Genomic DNA, 19,452 nt, shown 5'->3' with positions numbered 1-19,452 from the left:
TCACAGTACGCAATTGCACTGACCCCTCCCCCTCCCCTAACGCATACGTAATAAATGAATGTACCCCTACCAGTATGAATGGATTAGGGAACATTTATTCATTAAACGTATGCATAAAATTGGAATTTTTCAACCCTTCCCCCCCCCCCCCCGTACACAAAAACGGCCATTTTCATAAACACTAAGTATTACACAATTGCACTTAGCCCTCCCCTGATGACAATGTGTGCGTAATAAATAGATAACCCCTTACTGATTAGGCAGAGTCTATTGTATACTAATAATAATACTAAATGTACATTATATTCTAGGGTGTAAAAAACACTTGATTAATGCATTCATACAAATAATGTACTTTAAAAGCTACACTTACAATGAAACGGCATAATACATGTATAACTAATTACTAATTACTTATAAATGCGATACATATCAATAATATATTATTACTATATTATTTAAAATATGTTCAAGAATATACATTGCTATATATTCTAAAGAATAAATAAAATTGCATTGCGACTCACAGAAATATCATCATTCCCTTTTTTTCAATCACCTATAAACTAAGTCTGGAAAATCTCAGAAGAAATAACATACACATGTACATACACGAAAATAATCATTTGGATGTCGCTGGAGACTAATCAATGTCGATAATTCGCGAATTTCACATTGAATAGTTGAGAGACCATTATGCATCTCTTTCCGAGAACGAATTCAGTCCACAATACCGATTTATGGACGGACGTTGTCGATACAACCATCACTTCCAATCTATATACCATTAGACCGAAGGTCAATTGAAACGTGTATCTGAAAATTCGTAGCAAAATAAACTACCAGTACCTAGGCCTAGTTTCGCTAAAAGGTTTTCGAAGAGTTATCGGTTTAGTTGCTTATGTTTTCAATGAGGGCAACTATTCAACTCCACAGTCTTAAGATTAAAACCTTTTAAACACATTGGCTGCCAGCTTGATAATACGGTGTCGCCACCAGGCACCACAGGAATATAGTCGTAGGTCAGCAGTGGAGCTGCTACATAGTCAGCCTTTGCTCAAAATTAACCAATGAAGTTGTTTGCTCAAAAATATCTTATCATAAATATGAAGAATCTCTGGCACTCGTGAGAGAATCGTAAGTAAAAGTTAATTCGTAGCTGGCACTCAACGCATTTATGAACTTTTCCTTAGTGGTGTATCATAGAAAGAATTTGAAAACTATTAAGGTGTTAGAAAAGAGTAGTAATGAAACATGGCTGTTATGTGAAACAGGCCCCAGAACATTGCAGACACAAGGTTAGCTCAATACGATATCAACGACTTAAATATCCGTAAACAACGTTGTTGAAGTAGCGGGAAAGTTCGAATCGTCCTCCCAATCGGCTCGCCATTCATCGGCGCTGAGCAACATCGGCGACAACGTCCAGCCGGCGTTGAGCAGACCGGGCTTGAATTTCATGAAGTGTTTCACAGTGAACATCTGAAGATCGTACTCAATGGACGCGACGTCTCCGCTTTTCAAACCTCGGATCAGGTTCAGAAAATGTGGACAACTTATAACCTGCAAAACACGGCAGTAAATGCTTACAAAGAATCTGCTTGCTACACGCGTGCACAAAGGATATCTGACTTAATCATAAACCAAATTCTTCGAAATATACCCAATTCTGAGTACATTACCGGTACTCGACCAAGTATAGGGTACTTAATTGCGAGTATCTGCTGTGGATAAATGAGTCATGTTGGTGGCAGCTCCTAGCTGCCAATTACTCTGCTAGGTGGCAATTAAGTTTATCTTGGATAAATGATAAAATTACAAAAAAAATTTAAACAGTACCACACTTGAAAATGGGTGCATTTGTCAATCAATGCCCAGTTGGAGTACTCAGCATTGGGTGTATGTTTCGATAAATTTGCCTTTTGAATTACATTAGTTGTAGAATCACTCTCTTACAACGTACCTGCCCTTGGCACAAACTTTTTTTGGCTGCTTGTTGGGCAAAATTCAACACCTCTGCTTGGAAACACGCCCGTAGCTGATCTTCCTTTCCGGCCCGTGAACTGAGAACTATGGTAATCACACCTGAAGTCGAAGGACGGTCAGAACTCAATCAAACTACGGGTAGTAAATTCATATAGACTCTTCCAGAAACAACTCTGATTAAATTGATTTGTCTTACTTATGTTTTCTAATTCATATACCCGGCTAAGATTATCATTTATGTAAACAAGTCTTTACTAATATTTTTTTTAAACATTTTCTTAACATTTTTAACATTTATTGAAACACCAAAAATATATGAAAAACATAGAAATTACTTACGGTTTTTGCAACGCAAAATGTATTTGTTTTCACTGTCATGTATCAAACAAAGTCCACGATCAACTTTCCACGTATTGCTATATAAACGGAAGAACAATATAGATTTTGTTTAATCAAGTTGTTAATGATTTTGTTAGTAAAGATCTCATAAATTTAAAAAAATTCATTCATAAGATCGATTTCTAATAGATCATTCGGGAAAATATAAAATTCTGTTATGGACATTTTGAAGGGCACATGAAAAATCTGACCCCTGAAGCCACCCTGTCTAGGATGGTTAGAACATTTGACTCTTCGATGCCAGGATTTGAATCCTATAACAGAATCATCATCGTCGTCGTCGTCGTCGTCGTCATCATCATCATATGATATCTTACGAAACTTACCCAGACTTAGTTAACAACTTTCGATAAGACACGCCTAATTGAATATCAAATATCCGTCTTGTTCCTGAAAAACAGATTGTACGTACATACATCTATGTCAAAACTTTGGAATCGGAAAATTTTCTATTTCACTACGAGGAACATACAACGAACTGTAAACTGCCTGGTACTCACCCCATACTACGGGCTCGAGGTAATTGACAAGTCTAACAGGTGCGAAATAGCTATCCCTCGTCAAATAGTGCTCGATGATTATCTTAAGTCGAGCTTGATTCAAAGATTCCATAACGACAACAGTCACCGCTTTGTAATTGGCAAACAAATGTAGAGCAGTAAAGATCACATAACATAGCCACACCAAACTGAAACAATCATAGATACAAGGATAGTCATTTATGAGCCCTCTATGGATGATAAATGAGACTCCATGCTCAGATTTCTCGGGACTGTCAGATTACATCCAAAATTTTGACATTTCTGAGGTAGACTATACATAGCTTCAATCTTGGGGTAAGACTATACTTTCAGACTATACTTTTTTTCAGACTTTAATTTTGGCTACTGACCTTTGATTTTGAGCCACTAACGGAATTAGCACCATACTACACAAAAGAGCTGCAAGATTCACCATTGTTTCCTGCAAATCGTAACAAAATGTATAAATAATGAACGATAAATGTTGGTTTCTCTGGAGATCTCAAACAACAACCACTTAGAATATTGAGGTCGATTTCATATACCGCATTTAACCAGGAATTAACCCAAGTTGATACTCAATATGAGGACTCTGATCACCTCATTCATTCTACACTGCAGCAATCAAGGATCCACGATTGTTGCAATACTAAAAAGTTTATCTAAAATCCTAGACATATTTCGTTCCTCCGTCGAGGTTCAAGCAAGCTATACAGTTCATGGAAATCACAATACCTGACTTCCATCCTTCGCGGATACATCAGCCATGTTGTTACGTCTTGCTTGATGTTGAGTCAATGCAGCCCGAGTAGCACCGCCCGCTACACCTACTATCGACTGGAAGACAATTGTATCACAGTTTCAACACGCTAAGAAACTCTTCTAAGCGCCAATGAACTATTTATTGCTATGTCGGGCTGTCCACTCTTTGAAATTGTGGCAATTAGAAATATTTAACCTTGGAATCTCTTACATTTAGTACACGTGTATATAGTACACATGTATGTATCTTTTTTGTTGAAAATATCATATGCGAAGTGTGGATGAAAAAAAAGATATAATTGAAGTCAAGAGCATAAAACCTAGCCTTTTGTATGTTCATTATCAATTAGAAATGTCTCGGGTGACGTCCAATCAAAAGAATAGCGATGAAGTATCTAAAATGTGAGGGGCTGCTGCTCCAGACTGTAAAATGATAGTTGCATTGTCGGGAAAATAAAACCATTTCTTTTAAGCAGATTCATTTTTAATGCCATGAAAGGTAGCATAATCAGGAGTGGTAAATTGTCAGCAATACAGATAAATGAAGCAGCTCTGAACTATAAGCTCCACGACTAATCTAATTTCATCTTTTTCTAAAGACTCTTTTTAGCCAATGTTGAGCCAATATTGATGTAATGGTGTTGATGCTGATGTTGTAGCATGCTTAGCTTATATATATATATATATATATAAGCTATATATCAATTTCCATTATGGAAATTGATATAGAGATCACTACTTACCCTGCACACTCCAGAAAAACATACGATCGCCGTAAAGTAATTCTTGAAAAACGGAGCTATCAAATCCATCGAAATCGCAAAATCGTTCAACATGTCAGCAAAATACCTACAAACGTAGATGATTCAAGATCTGCAGATCAACGGAAAGACAACTACATGCAATTTTTCTATTTCTTTTCAATGCTTATAGATACCTCCATCGTTTAGCGTCACAGTCCAAGCTTGATCTAAAGTGGAAAATACACCCGAAATAAATCACTGGTTAACAAAATTGTCACAGGATGATAAATAATAAAATAAATAATAGTCATTTATATAGCGCAGTTTTCCATAGTAATAAAGATATTAGATAATAGAATAACCATACTAAGACATGAAGAATAAACAAGATATTATAGAAGCTCAACGAAACTCAATTTTCTAATTTTTTGATGCAGGTACGTATCAAACTTCAATTCATCAAACTAATCAGTATGGGGCAATCTTGATGAAAGAGCTAAATGTTAATTCCAAAACTAACTCTCTTTCAGGACAATAGCAGCTCAAGGAATTTCTTGTCTTGAACTGGTTATACCAGCACAATATTTGTATGAGTAGGTAGCGCATATGAAGTAGGCTACCAGCAGTAAGAAAATCGTGATTAGATAGAATTCAATCTATCTAACTTACCCTTTAAGCCAAGCGAAGACGATTCTTCCAAACATACCAGTTCCATCTACAAAATATATTTTCAATTCAATAACGTCAACCGCTCAAAACGTCAACCGGTTAACTTATGAGCGAATACTTTCTACTTACCTTTTAAAATCCATGTAATCGTAGCAGCAGTAGCAGTCGCATTCTCATCGCCGACTCCATAGCCTTGTAACACGGCTCTAGTGGCCAATGTTCCCGTGATACTACTCGCAAATGCCTAGCATCGACAGTGAAATCATTAAAGCACCTGCCACTCGGATTGGTGAATGTTGGCTTTGAACCTGACACTGTGCTCCAGTCAAAACTTTACACAGCATAGCATTGAGGACTTTTAAAAACAGTATTTTTAATAAAGGCAATAGGGGAATATAAACTTAGCTAGACTATGGAAAATCTGGACTTCAAAATTTGAATGATAGAACTATTATCAATGGGGTACATTCTACAATAGATTCGAATGTATTTGGTCAAGACTCACTATCAACATAAAGTCATTGATGTTGGATATTCCTCATTTATGAGTTTCTTCCACCAGATGAAAGAGAATGAACTAAGGCCTACGCATTTTACTTGTTGCAATGCCATTTTTGTTCTATATTTAGGCAGTGTAGGTTTTTTTAAAATCTTTTATAGCATCAATCAGTTTGTATGAATGGTCTGAGATACCGGTGCTAAAAAAAATATATCTGAGGGTTAGAGTGCCAACTTTTTACGTAACGGTACATAATTTACACTGATCACCTCAGATCTCGATGTATAAACTAGATACAATAATAATCTAGTTTACCTATACGTCCATGCTTAGATCGAAATCTAGTTCAAACAGGTTTGACAGCACCAATTCTTTCTTCAATTCTAATGTAAATCGTAAGGCCTTACCTGTATAGTGTCCCATATTTGATATGCCAAATAATCCTTGCTAACGCTGTCTGGGTATCCTTGTGGTAAAAATATAGACTGAAATCGTAAAAAAGAGCAAATAACTTATAAATGAAACTAATGAATTTTCGATTGTGCATTTTCAGTTATCGGTAATTTGCAGTTTTATACCGAAGCAAATTGTGGAAACCAGATATCATGTGGCCTAAGCCCGATTCAAAGACTTAAATTGACCAATCTCAATTCAGCATTTAAACTGATGGTGACCCATCTCAATTGACCTACTGCTTTAAGAAACTACACAGGTTCCTTGTTACAAGGAACTCCAGGGGCCCGAAACGTTTTTCATTACAACCAATTGTTTTTTTATAAGTTTATCCAATTAGAAATCAATAGAATTGATCTGGGATGGAATATACGTTAGCTGTAATCGATATGTCATTATATCCAAGGTCGTTATAACGAGGTTATGCTATGTAACCTGCTGCCTACCTCTAGAACTTGATTAAAGTTCCTCGCATGTGAACTTCGGTTTTTTATGACTACGGGTCGCGAAGTATCGCACAATGAAGATGCAGTCAGACCGTTATAATCAGCACTGCCTTTTTGTTCCGGAACATGCGGCTTGGTTGTATAGTACTCGCGGTCAACAGAGGCCTTGCCATACCGTTCTTTACACAATAGTACATTATCTGCCATGATCTCTCTGAAAATACAGAATCATTTCTTAAGTTCAACAGGTTCCTTTGAACCTGTATTAGGCCTAGTGCATAACATTATAGGCCTAATAAAGCTTTAAAAAGCTGGAGTAGTATAGAGCGCAGGGCCGGATACCGGTAGTTCGCGTTTGCAAAAATTGGTTCAGAATTACTGGTTGAAAGCACGGGTTGTTTTAAAAAATCATTTACTTTCAGGTTGGTGCGGTAAAGACGGATTGAGCCGATTTTTTCGGATTAATCGCACGATTTAACAATCTCGAAAGCACTCAAATCTTTCTCTAACCACTCAGTTTAACGCAGAAATTCGTTATCTTAAAGAATAATCTTACTTGAAGCGGATTGGATAATCAATAACGAAGTTACAAACTGTTGAAGTGAAATACCTATTGACCGAGAGTTGGTCCCTTGCCTTTTTATATTAAGACTGATGGATAGTATTTCAAGTAGCCTAACAAGTTCGGACAAGGTACTACTCTGACTCGCGGGAATACGAATAGAGGATCAAAAACTTTGTGTCAAGTCCCGGCCTGTGCATTCAATTCAATGCTTCCCTACGTTTGTCAGCTTGTTGGGCATGCGAATTAGGTTTCGATTTCGAATGGATGATTAAATTCGATTAAATTCGTTAAATTACTTACCGGCCACCGCAAAAAGATACCGGACGTTGCCGCAAGTGTCCCGTAAGCTAGCTCCACCTTGCGGAATATTTCATCCTCACTTGCCGCAATGATAGATCACCATGGCGAATGAGGACGCCAAAATTTTAAGTACCGACGTAAATGCCACAAAACGATGTTAACATCTTTTCTCTGAGAGTCCAGCTGCATTTATATGCGGCCTTTTGTATATAACAATGTCCAGTGTAAGTTTAGAAAATGGAAATTTTTATGTTATAATTTTAGGAACCCTTAAAAGTTAAAATGAGAATGAAAATCTGATTATGAAAACAAATGTAAACAAAAGTAGTTTTATTTGCACAGTTTGTTGTAAAAAACCCCAAAAGATAGAATACGGTCTAATCCAAATCAAATAAAAACAAATTTAGTTTAGTTTGTCTTTGCACTGAACTAAAATCTTCCCGTGGGTGGAAGGTGTGGGTGTCTTCATCCAGAAAGTTTTAGATGTTAATGTTATAAGAAGTTATTTAGATGTTAGCCAATAATGTTAGTGAATGTCTCGTCCTCAGGATCTTGCTGGGGAGATCGGTTCGCACCCCCCCCCCTGGGTACGGGCCTGAGCCTGAGCTATTTTTCCCCCATATGGGACTGTTGTAAGGGACTAACAACGTCTGGTATTCAGACTCAGGCCTACTGTACCGGTATTTCTCCAGTGTAGCTACCTACTACGTTACAGTTGACAATCTAAAAAATTATATACTCTTTTAAACGATTTTTCAAAACTCTTTTTAGGTTATTACGCAGGCTCCAAATATACTGCCCGGGACGGAGCAGTTACCATTGCCTGCAATTATTTGTATCGCGATCGGGTGCTATATTTTTATCGTCGCTGTTGCGCTTATCATTAAACAATGTCTCCAGGTCAGTAGAAAATGAGCAGTTGAATGTATAAACCTGAAGCCAGTTCCTCAAAAGTTGGTTAAAAGAAAAACCAGCAGGGGCCAGTTGCTCAAAGTTTGGTCCGAGTTAACCAGTGGATAGTTGACATAGTGACAATTAAAACTCAATTGTATCAATGGTATTTATCCACCGGTTATCTTTAACCAACTTTTGAGCTACTAACCCCTGATAGATAACATTGTAACAATGAACTTTTAATTTTCACTTTGTCAACTAAACAGTGGTTAACTAAATAACTTTTAGCAACTAGCTCGTTATGGTTGACCTATGAAAAGAAGTCAACTTCCCTGCCTATGTTTTATCCGTCAAACCAAAGTTAGCACTAGCTAGCCGTCATGTGACGATAAAACTTCATTATTATCCAGTGGTTAGAAATAGAAAATTGTCTACTATCAAACCATTCATCTGTATTTTCAACTCTCGATTTCAAAGTCGGAGCCATCCTGTTTCGTTCCTGGCAAGGTTGGCGGATTTGAAAAGGACACCACTTATAAAATAAGAGATTAACTTAAACTAACTTTTGTGCAAATGAACGGATATCAACTGACCATTAAACGACAACTTAACTCTTTTTTCAGTCACGCGGAATGTGTGGTGAGGTTCAGTGTTGCGGTAAAGAAGGTGACCCGTGTTGTGCGTGTTGTTTGACTATTGCGCAAGCTTGCAACTGCTGCCAGAGTCCGTCCGTTAAAGGCTGTATGGACCGCTGTTGTCCGAACAGACGTGTAAGTAGACACTGCTCTCAGTAGCTGCCAACCATGCCCTTAAAAGGTTTGGTGTTTATCAACGGCATTGAAAATCAATCGATGTCCCTCGTGTCCCTGGAAAAAATTGTTTTATCTGATTTGCTCATTAGGTAACTGAATTTCTGAAAATTTCTTGATAGTTCAGATATTCTCAGGTATACAGCTCTGCACTGATAATCATAGTACATTGTACATGTAAAGCTCTATGTACAGTAGAGGGTGAATGCATCTATACTCATGATAAGGGGTCTGATGAATCGGTATTTGTTAAATCCGACCTGCAAAACCAAGACCACCGGGTCTCTCTCAATCTGTATTCAATTAATCTGCGTTAGTGAATACAGGCCTATGTTATTACAACCTTATTTATTAGGGGCCTACTGATAGCCATGAAATAACTCACATGCCAGTATATCTTTACTCCAGGTATTTATTCATCTGAATCTTGATTTGACGAATGCAGTTTGATTTGAACGGTTTAGTTTATGTGCAGTTTATGCTCTTTTCCACGTTAGCCTTGTAATGCTTAAGTTACTGCAGTTGCCTTATACTGTGCTTCAATCCATGATTTTTCATTTCAGCATTTCGATTGCGTTGACATCATTTTATGCCAATGTTGTACACCGCCTGGTCCCGGAAAAGACCCATTATGCGGGGTAAGTTTTGAAAAAAAACAAAACATTTGTCGAAATAAACAATGCATGATAGTTAACCTTATTATTCTATTTGAAAACTGAGAGCTTTTATGCAGGTTACAGCCTGCTCTGTCTGTACCCAGCCCCTCAAACGATCACCTTTTGATGGGTCACGACAATCTGATTTTCCGTGCATGCTGATTTTATTTCTATATCAGTGATGCCAGGTCAAAACTTTTCATAAATTTCAAATAGAAATGCGTCAGATCCAGACAAGAGACCAGGCAATCAGTTGTGATGATCTGTGATTTGTAAAGATGGCTATAGTCTGTCAGTTGTCCGAGAGGGGTGGGTACGGACAGTAAATTGACCGCTGTATTTAGTTTGAACACAGCCTTATACATTTCAGTTATATTAACCTACATTATTCTTCCAACTGCTGACCAGATATTTCGCTGCCTGGTTTGAGGTTTTTTTTTTAGGGCGCCCACTTACATCCAAATGGACAGTCATGTAATGTAATGGCTATATCTGGATTAGAAACTACTGGATTTTGTATTAAAATAGAGAAACTGTCATAGACTAACTAGCTTTTTACCCCGGTGTCCAGTCGCAAAATTTTAACACTGAAATTACCTCGGTGTCCAGTCGCAAAATTTTAACACTGAAAACATCTATATTTTTAGCCCACTTGGGACTTTAGTCCCAGCGGGCTATTGCGTTCACTTTTCGTCCGTCGTCCGTCCGTCCGTAGACGGAATCCAGTTATTTTGGGAAGTTTTGAAGACGCTTCAAGGTAATGTCTTTATATTTGGGTTACACATGTATCTACCCTAGACACATCTTCAGCCCAAAAACTGGCCCTGTCAGAATCAAGATGGCCGACTAGCAGCCATTGTTGTTCGCCAAAATCAGCACTTTTTACACATTTTTGAACTTTTTGAGGGAAATTTTGAAGACGCTTTCATCAATTACCTTGGTCTTTCGGATATATGTGAATCCCCCCAGGGCCCATCAACATAACAAAAATTGGGTCGGTCGGACTCAAGATGGCCGTCCTATGACCTTTTTAGTGCCCAAAAATGTTAATTTTGGCCCGAATTCTGAGTCCTGTAGCTTCCTACTGGTTTGCCATTTCTCATTGCAATTTGTGATGGGTATTCTATGGAAAGGGATGTTTTATACCTGAGACAGGTATTTTTCATCAGCCAATTATGCCGCAATTGGCGGCCATCTTTGTGTCACCAGTACTCATTCGTAAGTGGGAAAAAGTTTTTTTTCATTATATTGATACCTAAGCGTATTTTGCTACCACAATCAATAAGAAAGTTGTAGCTCATAACGTGTTCTATGATTGTGGTGAGTTTCAAGGTAATTGGATTTCGTATATGGCCACCAGGGGCGTTGAATAATACAATATCTTAGCATTTCTTTATTATATTCGTTCCTATGCATATTTTGTAACCACAATCAATTGGAAAGTTGTAGCTCATGACATCATTGTGACGTTGAATAGTAGAATAACTTAGTATTTCCTTATTATATTGGTACCTAGGCATATTTTGTTACCATGATCAATTGCAAAGTGGTAGTTCATGACATATTCTATGATTGTGGTGAGTTTCGAGGTCATTGGGTTTTGAATATGGTCACCAGGGGGCGTTGAATAGTAGAATGACTTAGTATTTCCATATTAAATTGGTAACGAGGCATATTTTGTTATCACAATCAATTACAAAATCGTAGCTGCTGACATGTTCTATGATTGTGGTGAGTTTCAAGGTCGTTGGTTTTTGTAAATGGTCACCAGGGGGCGTTGAATATTGAAATTGTTAGATTGTTGAGCATTTGAAACCACTTCCCAAGTGGGCATGGTGTCCCTGGACCCCTAGTTAACATTTGGAACAAATGATTAAGCTATTTTCATCATCGGACTGCAAGCACTATCATTCTTCGCTTAATATATTACCCTTACTAAATATGTATATTATTTCCATTTTTAGTGCATAAAGACTTGACTTGGTAAATTTGCATTTGCATGCTCTGATAGGGATGGGTAGTCAGTCGTTCGAAGTGATAGGGCGTGAAACTTTTTACTGATTTATTGATTCAGTAGTAATTTTAGGTAGATGGCTATCATTGGTGGATAGGATCGCACCAATATGTTTCTTAGGTGTTCATAAATCTTGCATTGATAGCAAAATCACATTAATACAAATCCAGTGGGTATGGAAACAGTAAACAACGGATCCTACGCCGTATATCACCTTAACGCTTTCAGTGCTGACTAATCGATACCCTGCTGAAAGTGCTGGAAATAATTTGAAAATGTTCAAAAACTCAACCCCAGTACATTGAATAACGGGCACACCGCTGTGTCTACACCACAGCGCAGTGTACATTGTAAGTTACTAATATTCCACAGTGCTTGACAGGTGCTGCCATCTTTCATTTCGAGATATTGATTATTACCCAGTAGATCAATACACCGCACGCCAGTTTACTTTAGCAAAGTCCATCACCGATTCATAAGTCAGTGTAGATGCACTTAAAGGGTTAAGGCGTTCAATTTTCCAATTTTCTTTCGTCATTTGCTGTCCGTCTGTCCGTTGATGGAATCCAGTTATTTCAGGAAGTTTTGAAAATGCATCAATGAATTGTCTTTATATTTGGTTTATACGTACTTAGATCTCTTCTAGCCATATCTGCAGCCCAAAATCGATCAATAAATTTTCTTGTATGTTCCATACCTATGTGTATACCTCCATTATACCACCCATCATAAAACAAATTGGGTCACGAGATGTCCATCCTGTGACCTTTCCATGGCCAAATTTTTGGCCTGAATTCCCTGGCCTGTAGCTCACTAATGGTTTGCCATTTTTCATTGAAACTTGTGATCTTACACTTTGGATGTTTACAATACAGGATATTGAACGATTCAAGTTCTGAATTTTCCAGAACTTGGAACCTAAATCTGCCATGTGTTAATTTGAATGCAATGAAATTTGCTTTAAGCTTTCCAGTAAGCGTAAATTTACTTTACCAGTTTAACCAGTAGATGGTTATTGGCACTTACAAGGCCTACTGTTTGATAACCATAAATGTTTTTTTTTTCATAAAGAAATGGATCCGACATATCCGTGGTTTACTGTATCCAGAATATCTAGTTAAGCGTTGACCAGGCTTTTCTGTCTTGCAATCTAAGGCTACATGGTCCCTACGACTCCTTCATTCCTTAAAAACTCCATCTTAACAGAAAATGCTTTTAAAGGTGCTTGAAACTCCATTGATTTGAGCAAAATGCCCCTTAACTCTTTCAAAACTTTAAGAAATAAGCACTTAGATACTTTAGATGTTGTACAATAGACTATGCCTAAATCAGAACAGTGGTAAGAGTTTACTGAGATAAACAGTACCAATTTAGGAGGAGTCTACAGCAATTTGAGATACGAAAGTGATGTAGACATTTCCTTGAAATATGAAATTTTCTCCTTTAAAACTCCTCGAAAATTTCCAGGAATGACTGATCTGTAGGGACCCTGAGGCTGGTATTATCTTTAACCATGGGGCTAACTCAATTGAAAATGAATTGAATTAGCCCCTGTAGCCGGTTGCATAGTCATGACTTCCATTTAGGACCAGTCTAAAATCGACTTCGTTCTATAGCCAATCTAACAACTTAAGACCAGCCTTAAGATTTAAGACCACTTTTGGACTTAAGTCATGACTGTGCAACTGGCCCCTGGGTTAAAGTCCATAAAACTGGGCCCTGGGCTATAGGCCTAACTCCATCGGGGAGTTGGGCGGCTGGGGGTGCTTTTAGACTATTCACGTGCTCGTTCATTCACTATTATATAGGCCTGTAGGAAAAACTTGCATCGTTTTAGTTTTTATTTCTTTGTCGCCCGTAATCGAAACACGCTCTCGATTTATTAATTGAGAAATTGTTGCGTTTGCAGTTGGGGCCGTGCGAATGTCTGTGTACGTGTTCGATCCCAAACTGTGACGTGATCAACTGTTGGTGCTTCCAAATACACATGAACGCCGGCGGCGGTCCGGCGCGTCGCACCGCGGTCGTCGACGCATATTCCGGCTCCGTCGACGATGACGATATAGTCGACGACCATCCGCAGTTCGTCGCCGTGCGAATGCAGCCGATTTCGTAAGGAGATATGCTCTCTAGCAGTTTCGCGTAATTCACCACCACCGCACAACGCAGCGATTCCGGTAAACGGCGGAACCTTGTTACAACGAACTCGGATGTAAACATTTCTTATTATCAGATATACCCAGATAAATACAGGGGCGGACCTAGGAAAAATTGAAAGGCCAGGGTCCAGTAGAAGAGAAAATGAATTTCTCGTATGAAGAAGCCTTGTCGCTCGGCATCCCACCCTCAATCTAAAGATATCTTTGAAGAAATAGATCCTAGAAAAATGCAAATTCCGGAGAGGATGAGTGTTAGATTTACAGGTTTTAACGATCTCTGTCTTGACGAAAAGGGGTTAACCTCAAAGGTAAGGCAGACCCCCGACATCAGCTCCGTCCAAAAATACCAAATGTCAATATTGACTCATGGATCCGCCTCTTTATCTGAACTGTAAAGCTGATATAAAGCCGATTGATTGTTTTTATCCTAATTTCCCTCAACACTATACATTCTAAAATCGAAATTCGTTCAGTCGATACTTGCCATACAGTCCCTGATTCTAAAGATCAAATCCAAAATGAAGTTTATTGTAACGAGGTTTTCGCTGTGTATATAGATAATCCTGAAAAATTCTCCGAATCCTTTTTTACCTTTCATTCCTCCTCGTACAATGTGCCTTCTTTCACGGATATGTTCCTTGTAGCAGAACCAAGTACCGATAGTCACATCCTTTTCTCCTCGGTTTTATGATATCGATGGCGCGATTCTGCCATGGTGTGAACCCATGCCATGAGCCTCAAACACATTAGCTGAATTCTGCCAACTTCAGCCAAGTGCGCTACTAGATTATATTATTCAACCCTTTATATCTCAAAGTAAGGGTACAGCTTTGCGTAAAATGTTTTCCCCCTAAAGCGGACTGACAAGCAAGCGATCTGCGGTTTTTGAACTCCTCAACAGGCGCAGATCTAGGCTGTAAAAAATTCAACTTTGTATTGTTGGAAGAAATTGAACACCAAGCAACTACAAACCTGCTAGTGAAACTGGTGGATCCTTGCTTGCCACAGCAGCATTGGAGGTTCCCCATACCACATACTGGCCGCTATCCTGTTTATCACTGAAATCATAAGTAGATTATATTTCGAGGTCACTGAGACTCTGAGCTATATCCACTGAAAGAAGACATTCGGCTTATAGTGCTGCGATGTTCGTACATATCCGAAAAACACTTCCATGCACTTTGTGATTATCACAAAGAATTAAGATGAGCCTTTTCTATCCTTATGAAATCAGAATCAAAAAGTGAACTACTGATGAGCCACAGTTATTTTTTTTGGTTTTAAACTTCCAACCAGGTTGATAGAAATTGCCTTACTTCAGTTTTGCTTTGCAATAAGGTGGTACATTTGCTTACGTGGTACATGAAAAAAATTTTTCTCGGAACAAAAATTAAGCTGTGTTTTGATTTGAGGAATTTTTTGTTTTCATCCGTTGGTTGGTTCTTTTTTTTCGTTTCGAAAATTCTGAAGTGTTATTGAAGAAAAAAACTGTGGTCTCTGCCATCTCCCTCATGAAACATTCAAAAGAAAAGTCTTTATGCGATTACACCATTGGCATATGATGGCCTGAACAATGCATAGAATTTTAGAGGTCATGTTTGATTTATCTCTTAATTGATTTATTGTTTACCACAGGACAAGGTACCAGATATAGCTCTGCGAAGAGTTCAGGCAGGTGTTGTACACGCATGGGTGGAGATCCATGATTGTATCTAGATAAACACATTTATCACCTCACTAAATATAGCTGAAAACGTAGATCAAAGATAGTTGATAAGTCGCACAGTGAAATATTTGACTTTGTTCCCTGCTGCTAATGCTATGTACATCACAATAATACAAAACTACTGAAAACCCTGTTGAAAACCTAAGGTGATTTTTTTCGCCCCAAACTTTTTGATTCCACGTGTATAACCATTAAATGTGCTATTCCATGTCCTCCCATGCCTGTTATGACCCTAGCATCCCAGAGATTTGGATAACCTGTGCCCGTCCTGCACCGAATAAAGATGTCCTGTGCTGGTGGAGACCACTTTTAGTGAGCAGAGTTTTGGCGCATTATTCAAGTTTTGTACCACATGGAGATGATTTGGCCCTGGCCAAATTGGCATGGATCAGGCTCGAGCCCATGGGAAGTGGGTCATTTCGGGAACCAGTTGCTTTGTTCTGTGCTACAATTCTGTGCTACAATTTGGCCTGGTGCGATGTTTTTGGTCGCACCAAATTTTGCCGGGCCAAACAGACACGGGCCCATTTGGCACCTGTGTGAACAGTTGTTCTGGGCCAAATTCTACACATTCTACAAACATACATTTATCTCTGATATTACCACTTTTAATCATGGCGATAAAGTTTAATCACTTATTTACAAAACAAGAACTCCTGAATTGCATGTCCGTACAAATAAAATATTCATGAACATTTATCAACGATGGTACTCGATGCAGGCCGTAATCGGCCATGTCTTTAGGGGGTTTGATTTTCGTGATAGTGGAACCTTTTCGTTAGGTGTTCACAGAAATGTCCGAATGGAACATTCGCGCAGAAAATTAGATGCAATAAGGAGCTCATTTTCGCAATTTCTAGAATATTTTGCGCTTCTCTTTCCTTCAATTTTGCCTCAAATCAACGAAGTTTGGAAACATGTGCATATTTTGAACGAAAACGAATGAAAAAGTGTTACCAATGAAAGACTCTTTTCAAAACAATGCTCAAATCTCCTCAAGGCCAGCATCTGGGTACAACTTTATAAATTAGGTTGAAACTTCAAACTTAAAAAATCACAGAATTTAGATTTTTCTATTAGGCGTACTATCAAAAATGCATGTTATCAATACCTAGGTCAAAGATTTGTCCAAGGAATTATAACTGATACCTGGAAATGACCTCTTAATTTTATTTGTGATGGTGGTGAAATCTGATGATCTTTTGAGTAATTCAAAACATGATTTATTTACTACCCATACGATCAAACAATAAATTTGATGAACATAATCAGAAATGATACATCAAAAGAAATTGTTTGTGATTTTGATCCCAAAAAGCCTTTAGATATTGATTTATGATTTCAATATTGCTTTGCGTTGTTCTTTTATGTGTTGTCTTACTTACTTAGGGACCATTGATTGGGCATTACATGTCTTTATTTATCAAAATTAATCGAATCTGACGTGGTTCAGCAAGTTATCATTCAGTCTACAAGCTCTGAAACTGTGAAACTGGGCCCTCACGTGAGGGTCCTTGTATCAGTACCATTCACAGTTTAGTTCTAGAATGGATGCATTTTGAGTTCACAATTGAATGATAAAGCGGAAAAGACAATACGTTGTCTCTCCTAATCGGCCGGGTCACTTAACTAAATCGCAATAAAATTTGTAATCTGTTCACTTCGATAACTGCCCAGAGGGCAGTTGCTCAAACGTTGGTTAGAGTTAATCAGGGATATTAGTTGGGATGGTGACATACGTTCATTGTCGCTATGGTTTCTATCTGTATCTGCCCTTACTTTTGAGCAACTGGCTCCTATAGTGTGTTATGGTTAGCTAGATCGTGATTTTAAGAAAAAAGTTGCTTACAGGGTAGATAGGCGGCTGGTCAGGTCAAATTCTGAGCTCAGCAGAAGGAGAGACAACGTGTCAATTTTTTTGCCTAAACCAAATTGTTATTTCCAGAAACATTCATTGATTCATTCATTCACATGCATTTAGGAAATGCAAATTTCAAACATTTGAACTACCAGGTTTGTGATAAGTTCGCCCTATAAATACTGGGCGATATCTCATGTCCTTCTGATCGTTTCTTTTTTCCAGTTCAACAACATGAGCTGTACTTGTGGATGTTCCGCGCCAGAATGCGAAAATATCAACTGTTTATGCTTCGAGATCAAAATGAAAGCACTGCCGGCTGAAATGGAATGATATAGATATAGACCATTTATACACTCTGCCAACGAGTTTGCATTCGTCCTTATATCTTATCTTTTCAACCCAATTTGTCGAATCCCCTTTTTTTGTTTGACGTTCAAATGTATTAAATTAGGGTCCCGTTTAGGTATAGTAAGAGTAAATGCAGGATACAGAATACATTTTGTATAGGGTTTATGGTGGGAATAGGTCAGGATATGGTAAGGGTAGATGTAATGATGTTGCTCCAAAAGTGTTTCACCTGTAAAAATGTCAAATGTATTATTATTTTGTATTGTTGCAAAATGATACATGTAAATTTATAATGCGGGTCCAGGGGCTTGTCCGTAAGACCTTAAAATATCAAATGCTCCATTTCCTTAACGGCGCTTATTATCAAAAGGAGCAAAATGTTGTCAAAAAAAGAATTTCAAAGGACCCTTTCTGTACGACAAAGGCAGAATTTGTCAAAGAGCCTTATCTCATTAATGTTTCCCCTATAAGCAGATGCAGACCCTGTAATGTACTTAGCCCTGTCTGCCTGAACCGCAATGTCAGTTATAAGATTATCCATGTGTATGTTTATGGTATGTTTATATTTAAATGATTTTATATTAAAAACACATTCTTGTATTTTTTGTATTTAATGATAAATAAATAGATTTTGATGAACATTTATTTCGCTATCAACTTTCCTATCCTGTTTTGCTGCTACATGTGTTGTGTGGGTATGGACCTACTTGCGTTTCACTACTTGATGGCACTGACTATAAAACGAAAAAGAAAGGTTTGATAGTCCATAATTAAGGCAGGTCCATTATCAACTGCACCTTGACAACACATTTCGAACAAGTTCTTGTTCCTTCTGACATATTTTGATGTGAACTTTATTAGGGCCTACCTGAAAGAGTAGTTAGTCGCGATAATCTTTCGTAAACTTTGAATAGGCCTAGATTACATTTATTTTCGTGGGACATTATTGCTATGCATTGGAAAATTTCAAATTAAATTCATTTCATCCTAGAAATTAGTCAATTTCATGAGACGCTATGTCGCATCGACTCATTCTACATGTACAAAATATAGCATTAAAATTTCCCCCGGTTTAACTGCCAACATTAGCGGATTAAAAGTTATGTAAATAGTATATTGACAGACCAACACACGTCCCTTTTTCAATGACGTATCTTTGTAATTTTTCTATTGGCCAGACATCAGAAAAAAATGGCATATACAATTAAAAACTCGATTTCGGTTCCTGGTCGACGTCGGAAATCCAGACAGATCGAACGAGTAACATCTGAACTATATCAGCGTGGACCAAAACTGGACCGCTTTATTGTTACACATAGCATAGATACAAGACAGTTGGAGACATGGAAAATGATACAAAAAAACAAAGGTGATCAGTAGTGATATATAATGACAACGATCCAGACAAACAACAACTAACACTCTACGACGACGGAGACAAACTGTCTAAGAGGACAAAGGATAATTAGATAAGGGCTATTAGCATTATACGCAAATATATACAAGCTATAGATGAAATATATAGGGACGAAAGTGTAGTGTATAGGCTGTAGGCTAGTAGAGTTAATGGATTATTACCATTAGACTAGAACAACTCTAGAAAATTGGCCTTATCCTGGAGAAGATATAGTCTAGTACCTTG

The 19,452-nt window shown here is 37.9% G+C and overlaps 2 protein-coding genes across 5 annotated transcripts; one reads left to right on the top strand and one right to left on the bottom strand.

Moving 5' to 3' along the window:
* Positions 1-156: 156 nt before the first annotated feature.
* LOC141898836 (RUS family member 1-like) lies at positions 157-7,380 on the bottom strand. Of its 3 annotated transcripts, none has more exons than XM_074784957.1 (14): positions 7,344-7,380; positions 6,479-6,692; positions 5,987-6,064; positions 5,210-5,324; positions 5,081-5,126; positions 4,606-4,638; positions 4,412-4,517; positions 3,642-3,743; positions 3,278-3,348; positions 2,886-3,073; positions 2,712-2,775; positions 2,326-2,402; positions 1,964-2,085; positions 157-1,563 (listed from the first exon to the last, which is right to left on the bottom strand). In XM_074784957.1, exons 2-14 carry the CDS (start codon positions 6,683-6,685, stop codon positions 1,324-1,326), a joined length of 1,449 nt encoding a protein of 482 aa, XP_074641058.1. In that variant the 5' UTR covers positions 6,686-6,692; positions 7,344-7,380; the 3' UTR covers positions 157-1,323. The 3 variants fall into 3 exon arrangements, with proteins under 3 accessions (XP_074641058.1, XP_074641060.1, XP_074641061.1); XM_074784959.1 differs by lacking the exon at positions 7,344-7,380 and adding an exon at positions 7,089-7,294; XM_074784960.1 differs by lacking the exon at positions 7,344-7,380 and adding an exon at positions 7,115-7,294.
* Positions 7,381-7,429: 49 nt separating this feature from the next.
* LOC141899777 (uncharacterized) lies at positions 7,430-18,440 on the top strand. 2 transcript variants are annotated; one of them, XM_074786295.1, is made up of 6 exons: positions 7,430-7,567; positions 8,115-8,243; positions 8,861-9,007; positions 9,610-9,684; positions 13,626-13,828; positions 17,685-18,440. In XM_074786295.1, exons 1-6 carry the CDS (start codon positions 7,559-7,561, stop codon positions 17,695-17,697), a joined length of 576 nt encoding a protein of 191 aa, XP_074642396.1. In that variant the 5' UTR covers positions 7,430-7,558; the 3' UTR covers positions 17,698-18,440. The 2 variants fall into 2 exon arrangements, with proteins under 2 accessions (XP_074642396.1, XP_074642397.1); XM_074786296.1 differs by lacking the exon at positions 13,626-13,828.
* Positions 18,441-19,452: the final 1,012 nt, after the last annotated feature.

This window comes from Tubulanus polymorphus, chromosome 2 (genome assembly GCF_964204645.1).
Source record: "Tubulanus polymorphus chromosome 2, tnTubPoly1.2, whole genome shotgun sequence".
Lineage (NCBI taxonomy): Eukaryota > Metazoa > Nemertea > Palaeonemertea > Tubulaniformes > Tubulanidae > Tubulanus > Tubulanus polymorphus.
The sequence above is the reverse complement of the archived record's forward strand: the minus strand, read 5'-3'. Positions and strand labels throughout refer to the sequence as shown.

Coding starts and splice junctions, on each gene's coding strand:
- LOC141898836 (XM_074784957.1), bottom strand. CDS start 6,685: ATGGCAGATAATGTACTATTGTGTAAAGAACGGTATGGCAAGGCCTCT. Junction 2,086..2,325: donor CATTTTGCGTTGCAAAAACC/GTAAGTAATTTC, acceptor CTTCGACTTCAG/GTGTGATTACCATAGTTCTC. Junction 1,564..1,963: donor AAAGTTTGTGCCAAGGGCAG/GTACGTTGTAAG, acceptor CGTGTTTTGCAG/GTTATAAGTTGTCCACATTT.
- LOC141899777 (XM_074786295.1), top strand. Junction 8,244..8,860: donor TCATTAAACAATGTCTCCAG/GTCAGTAGAAAA, acceptor CTCTTTTTTCAG/TCACGCGGAATGTGTGGTGA. Junction 9,685..13,625: donor GAAAAGACCCATTATGCGGG/GTAAGTTTTGAA, acceptor TTGCGTTTGCAG/TTGGGGCCGTGCGAATGTCT.